The sequence below is a fragment of the Pipistrellus kuhlii genome, unplaced genomic scaffold (assembly GCF_014108245.1).
Source record: "Pipistrellus kuhlii isolate mPipKuh1 unplaced genomic scaffold, mPipKuh1.p scaffold_m20_p_17, whole genome shotgun sequence".
NCBI lineage: Eukaryota > Metazoa > Chordata > Mammalia > Chiroptera > Vespertilionidae > Pipistrellus > Pipistrellus kuhlii.
Window position 1 is genome coordinate 28,428,887 of NW_023425482.1, and position 12,959 is coordinate 28,441,845.

General features: G+C 42.4%; 1 protein-coding gene across 6 annotated transcripts in view; it reads left to right on the forward strand.

Moving 5' to 3' along the window:
• The window catches only part of RPGRIP1L (RPGRIP1 like), a 61,568-nt gene that overhangs the window by 5,017 nt on the left and 43,592 nt on the right, over positions 1-12,959 (forward strand). For all 6 annotated transcript variants that reach the window (XM_045582855.1, XM_045582856.1, XM_045582857.1 and 3 more), the window contains 3 exons: positions 3,023-3,321; positions 6,823-6,916; positions 8,366-8,509. In XM_045582855.1, the coding sequence (XP_045438811.1) occupies positions 3,023-3,321; positions 6,823-6,916; positions 8,366-8,509 (537 nt within the window). The remainder of the gene's footprint in view (positions 1-3,022; positions 3,322-6,822; positions 6,917-8,365; positions 8,510-12,959) is intronic.

The window sequence follows — 12,959 nt, forward strand, 5'->3', positions numbered from 1 at the left end:
GGCCAGAGCATCTGGTTTTTTAAACGTCTTGATTTTAAATTGAAAGTTTTAAAAAGTAATTAGCTATTTTAACTTGTTAAGATGCATGTGTTTTTAAACTTGAGGGTTTACTAATGAAAACATCACTTCGGGATCTGGAACACATTTAACTTTGCCCACGTTAGTCTAGAGTCTGTATTGATCAGAGAGTCTCAGCCGTTTCTGAAGAAGGAGTGTCACTTCTGATTTGCATGCACAAATGTCTGCACAGATGATTTCTTACGAGTAGATGTTCCTTCATTCCCTCTCATTCAGAAACGCGATGACTCTCTTCTGAATGGGTGGCATTCTAAACAAAAAGTGCTTTCACTTCTAGAAGCAGGTCTGTGATCCTGCTCAAGTTCTAGGTCAAATGAAAAGGTAGGCCGGGATCGGTTTGGCTCAGTGAATGGAGCATCGGCCTGCGGACTGAAAGGTCCCGGGTTCGATTCCAGTCAAGGGCATGTACCTTTGTTGCGGGCACATCCCCAGTGGGGGGGGTGCAGGAGGCAGCTGATATAACTCTCTATCCTTCTCTCTTCCTCTCTGTGAAAAATCAATAAAATATATTAAAAAAAAAGAAAAGAAAGAAAGAAAGAAAGAAAAAGAAAAGAAAAGGTAGGACAGCCAGGAAAGAAGATGGGTTTCTGCTGTTTGGACTTTACTCTAATGAGGTGACTCGCACTGTTTCTACCCCGTGGGCTTTGCTGTGATGCCCCCGGACTGCCGTGTGCCGGGCTTTGACTTCGAGTCGCAGTGATGTCTGCTCTCAGGACATGTGACCCACTCGCCTGATTCCTTTTCTGGCCAGTAACACACACTTGTCCGCCTGTCAGGATGAGGAATGTGGTCTCTCACCACTAAACAATTCTTTTTCTTCCTAAGCGTAATTGGTCAGTAAAAGAATTGAATTCACAACCTTGACCTCATTAGTAATTTGTCCTAGCCAGAAAATATAAAACAACTTAATAATGAGCCCTGTAGTTTAATGGAAAAAGGTCTGGGCCGGGAGTCAAGTTGTGCGCATGTGTTCTATTCATCTCCCTGCCACCAGCGTATGGTATGTTCAAGCCATTAACCTCCCGGGATTTTATTTCACTCAGGCCCGAGAGGAATGAGCTGTTGGCCGCTGTGACCCGAAGCTCTGCTTCCTCCTCGGTCACGCCCCTGACACCACCTAGATCCCTAGGTAAAACGGCCTTTACACGTATTCTTACTCCAGAGTGAGTGTCACTCGAGGAGACTGTAGATTAGATAAGCCAGCTTTTCACATAAGTGCTCAAACTTGACCTGATCTCGTAGGTTCATTAACATCATCAAATCATCAAACCAACGGAAGTGACTGCCGTTACTGGAGAGAGGACCGAAAGCACTGAAACCCGCTCTGTCGATGTGCTCCTGCTCTAAAAAGTGCGGTCATTTCTTTTCCTGTCGATGTTGACGGCTTTTTCGGATTAAACCTGCCTCTTTTTTGAATGTATCCTCTCCCTCGGTCTCTGTAACAGGAAGCTCAGCTGTCTGTGTTGGCGCCTCGCAGAGATGGCCGCCACATTTCCAGGGATGAGCATGGGGTGGGGCTCAGGACCCTAGCTCCTTCAAGGGCCGGGAAGGCTTGTGGGACTGTCTGGCTAGGCTACCTGTCCCGATCTCCCAGTGATATATCCTTCTGTGGATTCCGGGGAAAGGAACTAATCCATTGATTATTTCACTCGGGGGTTTGTGGTCCTCTTGCATCTTGGTTTTTATTATCCTGGATCCCTTATAAAGCATGTTTAATGGATGTGCCTCGAGGGAAAGAGCAAACAATCTTAAGCGATTATGTTATGCATAGCTCTCCTGTGCCACATGCTGCAGGCCACGGAGCAGGGAGTGCAGACAGACGTGTATTCCCACCGCCTCTCCAGAGGACTCCGCTCAGGGCAAAGCAAGGTGGTTCTAGGACATCCCAAAGCTATTAAGGACTCTTTTTTTTTTATTTCACTTTTGTTCTCTTAAGTAAAAGCTTCTGTCCATAACCATGCTAAAATAAAGCAAACCCCATGTAAAGAAAAATGAAGTGAGTTTTTATTTTCAATCTCCTGTCTGGGTCTTTATAAAAATAGATTCACTATAAACTCGAGTCAGCTATTGAAGATGTGCGACCAATTTTGTAAAGTCTTGAACTTGTGTCTCTCATCAAAGCCACCTTTTCTTTCTTGTCCTGCCAAGATTTTTCCATTCCCTGTCAGGCATGTTTTCTGAACGTGTATATTACATCACCCCCATGTGCCCTTTCTGTCTTTTGTTCTGTCTAACCAGTTTTTATCAAAACTTAAAAGAATCAAAGGTATAAACTCCTGAGATGTCAAGAGCACAATTGATGCCTGAACCCAAAGGCAGCATTAAAATAATACTTTTTGTATCTAATTATCTTCTACCATGAAACACGCATGTCACTAGAGCAGCGCTAAGTAACATTTAATGGCCAGTTTGGGTTCTTTTGAGTTTTTCATTGCGCTTTTTATAGGTGTGTGTCTCTGCATTCTAACACTTTTATATTTGTAGTACGTCTTAATCCTAGAGAAACCGAAAACAATATATCACATAAATGCTGCACAACCTTAACACAGTTTCCAAGAGTTTTAGCTTACTGTGGCTTGCAGATATAACCCGCCACATCCACAATCTGTAGCTACAGTTAAGTGCATACAGCATTCCTACATAAGGTCATGCGTTAGAAATTGCATTTGAGGAACATATGGAGTAAATATGTGTCCTCTCTTTACTAACCTTAAATGATAAGCCTTAGGAAACTGTTATTTGTCAGTGCTATAAAGCAGATTGTTGCCCAGTGGTTTCAATTATCATCAAAGGATTCTTCACAGGCAGTAATAGTTACATCAAAACCTGAAATTTATTATTCAGGTTCTGCACTGAAGTCTTCACAGTGATTATGTTCCTTTCAACAGAATGCATTTTATGCTGACTTCTCACATTCCTTTTCATCTTTTTATTATTTCCCCAGAATGGCCACCAAGTTAATACGGCTGGTTAATGACAAGAAAAGATGTGAGCGGGCCGGTGGCGGCCCCAAGCGGCTGGGACGAGACGTGGAGCTGGAAGAGATGATCGAGCAGCTGCAGGAGAAGGTCCGTGAGCTGGAGAGGCAGAACGAAGTCCTCAAACACAGACTCATTTCAACCAAGCAGCACCTCCAGGCCCAGGGGGGCAGGCAGGCCCCTTACAGCCACGTGCAGTCTCGAGTCAACACTGGGCGCAGGAAAGCGAGCGATGGCGCAGGCGCCCAGGACGGGCCCAGGAAAGGTACAGTCAGCTCCCACATCCTCAGCTGACATCTTTCCTTCCTTCATTTTGCACGCGCACACACACACACACAGCTTTATTTCTGTATTATTCACGTTCCTAAGTTCCTTTAGTAAGATACATATCATTTGTGGGCTTGTTTTTGATTTAAAACGTTAATATGAAGATTATTTTCCTTAAGAATCCCCAGATCACACTCAAATTTGTTTAGTAAACATTGAACATCACTCTTCATTCTAACTGGTGTGAGACATGTGTAAAACTACATGGAATATGAGTTGTTTAGTTTTTGTTGTTTTTTTAATTATAGGAGCGAATCACATCGACACAGGCAAATGGGAAAACCAGCTAGTTTGCCTCTATCTGGTCACAGTTAAGTTCTTTATCGAAAGACCGTCTGTAAAATGTGCAGAATTGGGTGCCTCTTTCTCGTTGTGTGGAGGTAGCATGACAGTGGAAGGCGCACATACCTGGGGGTTTTGAAATCGGGGTTCTCGCTCCCCCGCTTTTTATCTGGTGACTTTGGTTGAGTCCTAAACTTGAGTTGTCTCTACCTGTAAAATAAGAGGCTATAAGTGGATTACCCCATAAGGGTCCCTGCCGTCTCCAAAAAGGATCATAGGACAATCACTTTTTTAATTTTGAAAATAAACCTCCTCAACCCTACCCAGGTGACAAAGCCATTCAGTTGCATAGACAAGCCTCATTATAGGAAAAAACTAAAGATTTCTCCTAAAATCCCAATTCTCCACCCACAGACAAATGTACTTATAATGAAGCAAAAAATCAGTAACTATTATAGGTAACACATTTTTTTATTTCAGCTACTGGGAAAGGAAATAAAATATCAGTTCTAATTGATCTTCATTTGGAATACACTACACATAAAGACCAAACATTTTTAGGGACATTAAAAAATGATGTAAAACTTGCATTTCAATTCATTGAGAAAAAGAAAAAAGAAAAAAAAAACATGAACAGAATGGGAGAAAATTTGTTCTATTTTTTCTTCAAGCCAAAATGTTAACACTCTGGTCCCTAGACAGAGCGGCAAGGCTCCCACAGGCAGGAGGCAGCTGGGGATGAAAGCTCTGGGAGATTGGCAGTAGACTCCATATAACCAAGTGGTCATGATGAACCAGAAACCAGACAACACATCTGCCACTCCTTAGCTTCCTGCATGGAAGAGCGCACTTGACCTCTCGGGGCCTCATCTTCCCCATCTGTGATATGGGGTGATAACACCTGATTAGAAGTAGAGCTAGGAGGCTGTAGGGACATAAAAAAAAAATATGTCTCTACAATAATGGATTTCACCTTTAAAAAATCACTTATCCTCCCCTGGCTGGTGTGGCTCAGTGGTTGAGCATCAGCCTGTCAACCAGGAGGTCACAGTTCAACTCCTGGTCAGGGGAATGATTCTCATCATCAGTGTTTCTCTCTCCCTCTTCCTTCCTCTCTGAAATCAATAAAAATATGTATTTTTCTTAAATGTCACTTATCCTCTCTGAACCGGTGACCATAGCCTGGCAAGCGGATCTCTGAGGTCGGCAAGGTCTTTCCAACTAACACGACGCCCAAAGTTTAGATGAACGTGGAGAGCTAACCTAGTGCTACGAGGCGCTGTTTACATAGAATTTGGTGGGAGTTCCTCCCGATAGGAAGGAAAAGCCACAAAGCAGCAGTCTTTTGAAAATATGACTACATCGCTTTAATTTCTCCTTGTGTTTATACTCAGTAATTCAGATCTCTTTCACTGCTTGATATAGAGTCCAAGACATAGAAGCTGCACAGAGCATTACATAGCGATGAATACTTTCTTAACCACTACCTTCCTGAGTGTACTTGAAGCATCATTATCAAGGTTGATACCTCCGTAACCTTATCAGACTCTTCAAGACCGCCTTCAGAGGCTGGGATCAGGCCAGGCTTGTCAGAAACAGTGCAGCCGGGTGCGGGGTGAGAACCCCAGACCCTCTCTGGCCCCATGCGCCTTCCCCCCCAAGCTGCTGTACAAATACCATTTTCTATTTATGCCAGGGCAGGAAAAAGGATGAAAATGCCACTTCAAGTGTGATCACTGGAATGTAGAAACAATTCTTCTTGTGAAGAACAAAGATTTTCATGAAGTGTATGTGTTTTCAAAGATAACCATTGGCAACTCACCATGAAATCATAGCTTTAAGAAATACTTTGAATATGAATAGGCTTTTTTTGTTTTTAAATATTTTTTAATTGATTTCAAAGAGAGAAAGAGAGAGGGACAGAGAGATAGAAACATCAATGATGAGAGCGAATCATAGATTGGCTGCCTCCTGCACATCCCTACTGAGGATCAAGCCTCAAACCCGGGCCTGTGCCCTGACTGGGAATGGAACTGTGAGCTCCTGGTTCATAGGCCAGCGCTCAACCATTAGCCACACCAAATGGGCTGAATTGTGTTTTGTTTTGTTTTAATTCTACTAGTGATGTTTAGTTTTTCCATGATTGATGTAGGAAATGCTTAAGAATTAGCATTACTGCCAAAGTAATATATTTGGCAAATTTTAACACAGTAAACTATTTTAATATTTTAGGAAGAGCCTTTTCTGTTTTTTAGTCTACTAGACTATAGCAAAAGATGGTGAAATTTTTGGAAATAGTGAAAATAGTGCTGTTTTTCTAATTAAAATCCTCACTTTTAAAAGTAAACATTGCTAAAGAGACAGAATTTTTTCTGTACCATTGTACCTGGGAGTATGCACCATTAGAAGCTAAATTGTCATACTTTATCTACCTTAAACTCTTATAATTTAATCCCATGTTGTATTTTATCCACCTTAAACTCTAATAATTTAATTCTGTGTCATATTTTATTTCCTTAAACTCTAATAATTTAATTACTCTCTAAGTATAAACTAATTCATGTAATTAAAAGTATCTTTCACTTTGAGCAGGCTTATAAACTTGCATGTAACTATTGTGCAGTTGTACTTTAATAAGTGCGTCAGCAAAATGTGTTATTTAGAGGAATCCTATTGATTATCTCCCTCGAATTACCTTTGTTTATATATTGACCTTATCATTGAGGTGGAATAAACCGAAGTACAGGAAATATTTATCAAAAATACTAAAAAAAAAAAAAAAAAAAAAAAGGTCGTGTTTTTTAAACCTTTGCTTTCATACTTCAGTTTATTATTGCAGAGACCTGAATTGAAGACTTTGGGTCTTTCAGAAATTATTTCAGGAGTTTTAAATCTAGGTTGAATTAAATTATTTCTAGGTAATTTGTTTTCCTTGGTAGAATTTGTTCACTGGGCTGTACTCGCTGCTATGTTTGATTTCATGCCAACTGGTGACTCAGAGCTAATAGTCACTGTGGCAACATACTTCTGATTCTCCGTTCTGCAGAGCACATCTCTCTCAGTACTGAAGCAATTCTGTTACCTCACACATTTCCTCGAGACATCAAAGCCAGGGACCCCTTTTCTAACGTCTGTCATCTCATTAATTTATTTTTAGGTATTAGATTCCAAGATGTAGATGTAGATCAACCCATGCTGACAAAATATGGCAACAATTTACTTGAAGAAGCCAGAGGAGAAATAAGAAATTTGTATGTATGCTTTCTGTGGTCATTTTAGAACGTGGTTTATTGATTATACTTTGGCGTGTTTTTTTAATCCCTCTCTTTCCCTTATTTTAAATAAAATTGGTTTATGTACAGATAATTTGCTCCACCAAATTACAGCTAGATCTGTGGGATAAGAGCATATTATTAAACATGTTTCCATTGAAATGAGGAAAATGAGCACCTTCAGCGGTGAAAGTGTTTCTAGAATAGTCCCCTTCATTGTAATCCCCACCCATCCCCACCCCCACCCCCAAGAATGACATAAAGTCCATTCATTTAGCAGCAGCGTTTTCATTCTTAGAAAAATTACAGACAATTTTTTTAAATCCTGAATTAGCCTTTTTGTGGTTTAAAAAAATATTGGAGGGAATGGCTTTAAAGTATGAAGTTATCAAATACATATAGATTTTAGAATTCGTTTCACTACATTCTATGGTACTGCATTCTTCATCATACTGTGGCTTCAAAACAGTTACTCCTGCCAACTGAGCTCACTGTCCATTCATCAGAGCCTCGTGGTCTCAGTGTCTGTGAGTCACACAATGAAGATAAGGCTCCACCTTACCACAGGCCTTGCCCTGGACTTGGGGTGTCGAACTCAATCAGAGAAGGGGCCAAAATCTAAAATCCAGCCTAAATCGTGGGCCGAATGGTTTACTGAACAGTCATAAACTGTCATTGTGATGGAAACGCAGCGGAGTGCAATGATGACAGCGCGGTGCGGGCCACATTGCAAGGCCTGGCGGGACGGATTTGGCCCGCGGGCCTTGTGTTTGACACATGTACCCTGGACCATCAGGAAGCACCAGGTGTGCATGAGGCAGGGTGTCAGACTTTTAGATGGTTGCTTAAGAATCACCTGGGCTTAGGATTTTTTCTCCTGAATATCCCAAATGCCAGAGGCCGTATTGTGAGAGAATAGAAACTAAAAGACAAAGCCTAATCTTGTTAGCCGGTTAGCTACAAAGCCAGGTTCACACCAGTTTCCTGAGATCATGACACTGAGATGCGGCCAGATGCCACAGAGATCAGCCTATGCGAGAGACCACTTCCTTAGGTTTTGCAAATGGCTGCCATGTCTCTCTGAAGTGTTCACTTGGGTGATAAAGGGAACTCTCCATGTGAAAGAACAAAGGCATAGAAATCAGCTGAAGAGGACTAGACTGTGGGCTACCTAGTAGGTGAACAATAAGTACTTAACTGACACTAACCACCGATCCATGGCTCAGGGCGTCATCTTATAATAAGAATGTCTTGCATTCCTCCCTGTGTACCTCCAGATCATCACCTCTAACTGCCACTATTTTCCTAGGTTTCAGAGGCCCTTAAGCTAACGGTTCAAACTTTTGCTTGCTTTTGTTACAAAGAACTGTCTTTGTACTGCGGACATTTCCTCAAACTGCACATTCACGCAAAGGCTCTTTATTTCAGAGAGGATGTTATTCAGACACAGAAAGGCCAGATAGAGGAGTTAGAGCAGTTGACGGAGATCCTGAAAACTCAGTTGCGGAGAAAAGAAAATGAAATTGAGTTATCTCTTCTTCAGCTTCGAGAACAGCAGGCTACAGATCAAAGGTATGTTAACACAGAAATATCGTTTTGATAAAGTCAAAATTCTTTTAGAATGCTTTAAGAACGAACTGAACTTCCAAGCAAAATAGAGACAGACTCATAGAGAGCAGGCATACAGCTCTGCGGGGAGGGGGAGGGGAGAGATTGAGAAAAAAAAGAGAGACAGCTCATGGATATGGACAACAGTGTGATGTGTGCAGTGGGGTGGGGCGGGTAAACAGTGATGGAAAAAAGAAAATCTCATGTGCCATAGAAGGATAAGTCGAGTCTATTTACAAACCATGTTTTTACTTCACTTCTTCATATGAGCCTGCTCTGGATCAACAGCTCTCTCTGAGGGCAGTTCTCCCTCGCTGCTCAGGCTCGCCTGGTAACTCCACGCATTGCCCCATTCACGCGACCGGGGAGTCTGACCCCACGGGGTCTGTGCCACAAGCACTCAGTGGCTGGCATACCTAATGGTTTTTTCCACCTTAAAGGGTAGTACGTTCCATAACATGGTGCCAGTTATTTGTGGTGACCCCCGACCATAGAATTATTTTATCCCCCAAATGTTACCTTTCCTCACATTCGGTTTGCTTCAAACCCTGGGGATGGTCTGGGATGCTGGGTCCCTTCGGCAGTCTCCTTGCGGCCTGTGTTGTAATGGCAGCATTTCCTTCCCATCCTCCTGTGCGGTGCTTTCCCTCCTGGCATCGGGCCTCTCATGTTTGCTTTCGCGCTGTGCTTTTCCAAAAAGGGCTTTGTGTATTCTTCTTTGAATTGTTTTCTTCCCTTTATGGCGTTTCTCTCTTTGTTTCTTTTCCTTTTTTCTTTTTCTTTTTTTTTTTTTATCAAGTATACCCAAAAGTAAATTAGTATATTAACCTCCCAAGTACCCATCACTCAGGTTTAACAGTTACCAGCATGTTGTCACTCTTATTTCATCTAGCACTTCACCTTTAGTTTCTTCAATTGATTATACATCTCACCTGTAAATGCTGTAGTATAAATCTCTGATAAGGAATTTTCTTTTAGTATAACCACCATCATATCACACCTGACAAACCCCCATGCATGTACATCTGACAAAAAAAGCGATTCCTTGATATTAGCCAATAACCAATTTCTAGACAAACGTCCCTGAAGGTGTCTGTCTTCTGTTTGTTGGCGTCCAAATGAAGCCTACATATTGCATCCACTCTATCTATTTTATTCCTCTCTTAATGTTTTTGTTAAACCAGACCTAGATCCTCCTTTTCCCCCTCTCCCATTTGTGGGACACCAGGCTTATATGGCTCGGATCTCATTTACACAAAACAAGGATGATTTTCCAGCTTTTCATTTCAGGCTCAGAATTTAAGTTCCTTTAGCAAACTAACCCTCCATGGAACTGTTTGAAAGAGCTAAGAAATGATGCATGCTGGGAAAGTTGTTTTGAAAAAAAAAAGTGGGATTAAAAATATGTGAAAAACTTTGCTTTAGAGATTTAACAGATTAATACTATCTCCAATAATTTCTGTTTCTAAAAAGTTATGTGTAAAATTAAATTATATCATAAAATTCTGTATGTTTTGGGATATCTGTACATTCTTCTAAGTGCAGAGCAAAGGAAACATGAATATTCTTGAGAAATATATATACGGTATATTAGGAGATAGCATTTGAAACCTGGCTGCAAACCCGCTGAGTGCCTAGGACTCAGCCTTCTCAGCAGAGCACGTGATGCTTCCTTGTTTGGAACAGGCTGAAGGTCCAGACCCCAGGCGAGAGCGGTGATCTCAGTTGCCCACAACCGCGTGTAAGGTATTCTCTGAAAAGGACCGTCTGCACCTAGGCCGCACCCACGCTTGGAGCCCGTCTCTCACAGCTCTGCGTTCTGTCATAGTTCTGAAATTCCCACATTAGCCCTGGCACTATTTGCTGGTCCCCCTTCCAACGGGGTATGATCGCCCAGGAGCCAGAGTGTCCATGTCCAATGAAAGGCAGACCCAAAAGTCACTCAGTGCTGGGCTAGACCCGCCCAAGAAGCAGTGACGCACAGCACACACATTTCCTTCTCTAAATACTGTCAGCAGAACGCACCAACATGTACAAGAGCAGTTTACCTTAAAAACCCAACTGCTGCCCTGGCCAGTGTGGCTCTGTTGCTTGAGCACTGTCCCTCGGACTGAAGGTCCCAAGTTCAAGTCCAGTCAGGGACACGTACCTCAGTTGTAGACACAATCCCAAGCCTTGGTTGGGGAGTGTGCAGAAGGCAACCAATCAATGTGTCTTTCACCTCAATGTTTCTCTCTGTGTGTCTCTCCTCCTTCCTTCCACTCTAAAAATCAATGGAAAAATATCCTCACACACACACACAAGGTTGCAAGTTCAGTCCCTGGTTGGGGCACATACAGGAGGCAACCAATCGATGTTTCTCTCACATTGATGTTTCTTTCTCTCTCTCTCTCTCTCTCTCTCTCTCTCTCTCTCTCTCTCTCTCTCTCTCTCTGTTTCTCTTTCTCTGCTTCAGTTTTTCCACTCATAAGATGGGGGAAATGGTACTACTGCCTCAGAGGATTATGTTATATGCTACTCTTTATAGTGAGGGGAAAAAATGTAGCTAGCCATACAACAGCAAGATGCCTTTTACCTGCATGAAAAGTATGGTCAGTGGTTCCCCCAGCGTCCCGGATCGCGAGAGGGCTGTCCGATTGCCAGTTTAGGCCCCAAATTCCTGAGGAGTCCCGGATTGGGAGAAGACGCAGGCTGGGCTGAGGGACACCCCTCCCGTACATGAATTTTGTGCACTGGGCCTCTAGAAAATAAATTATAAGTAAGACAAAATAAGAATTACAAGTAAAAGTACTTTTGTTTGCCAAAGCCAAAGAGATAAACCAATTTGTACCACACCACACTGATTTGTAAAATTGAAAATTACGTATTTCCTTAGGAAGGGTACCTGTAGGAAAGGGCATATTTTTTCTTGAAATACAGTTGCTGAAAACTAAAGAAATTACTTCAAATAAGGGACTGCAACTTTTTTTTTTTTTTCTCTATGTTTATACATAGCTCAAAGTTTTATGTGTAACAGCAGTTTTGGGGTGTTTTTTTTAGACTAATGGAAAACTGTTGAAAAAAAATGTTGGGGAGAATATAAAACTTGGTATAATTTACTGTAGAGAAAAATTACAAAATGGAAACCATATTTGAACTTGTCTTTCACGGATACATTATTTCAGATTTGAAATCCTAGAAGTCTGATCTGGATGTTGGACTCCTTGTTCTCCGACATGAACCCAGCAGAGCCGTAATCCGCGGCGCGCGGGCGGCTCTCGCGGCCAAGGGCCTCTCCCAGAGCAGGATAGGAGCCTGCGCAGTCTGGCTTTAATAGACCAGTTTGGTTTGGCATCGGCCTGACATAAACTTTTGGTTATCCAAAGCCCTTAATTGCTTTGAAGTAAAAGCCCTAGTGCTGCTCCTTTTTATTAAAATCGTGTTTTTTCTTGTTATTGTGGTCTATTTTGGAAGACGGAGCTGTGATTTTTGCATATGTTCTACATAATGCCTCATTAGCAGAAAATCTTGTATCATTTACAAGTAGCCTGAATGTCTGTTGTTTTGAACAAAAGTCCACATTAAAATTTAAACAATATAAAAATGCACATTTTCTGCTTATTAAAAAGGCCGTCTTAAATTAAACGCACGGCAGTAACCAGGGAGCACATGTATGCGAACATTAAAATCAGAACGGTTTTACCTTTTACTGACTTTTTCAACTCCAAAACTATTCAATACTCTTACTGAATGTGTAACTATTTGTACTGCGTTGCTTTTTTTAAGTTCAAGTTGGGGCGTTTATCTTCTTAGCTAAAATCATGGGAGTGCCATAATGTCCCGGTGGAGGGAATTGAAGCCATAAACGTCTCCAACATCCCGGCTTGCCTCTGCCCCTTGGTTGAGAGCAACTCTCAGGTCCTAAAGCGGCCTTCGCAGCCCTGCAGCGCCAGACACAGCCTGGCTTCGGGCTCCATTCCCCCTGCGCACAGGCACAGGGTGGCTTCCCGGCACGCTCCAGTTCTTCCCGTCTTCCCTTCTGAAAATCGCAAACCTGCAGAGAAGTTGTGAGGACAGCTGTGGGAAGACTCGCATACCTTCCCCCCATGCATGTTTGTGAATGGCACAGCCTGGCCTGCACGCTGCCTGCTCCTGCATGAGCCTGCTCCCTCCCCACCCGCCCCTCACTCCCCAGCCCCCTCATGTCTGAGCACCCAGGGCCCGTATCACTTTACCTTCTGGCACTTCTCAGTGTCTCCACGTAGCTACAGGGAAGCTGTCCCCTCCAGGGCATGGACAGTGAATGGCGGAGTAGCAGCATCTGATACTCAGTCCGTCTGCAAACTTCCCGTTGTCCCAAGAATGTCCTAAATAGCTGTTTTGTCTAAATAGCTGGGTGTTTTGTTTTGTTTTGTTTTGTTTTGTTTTGTTTTGT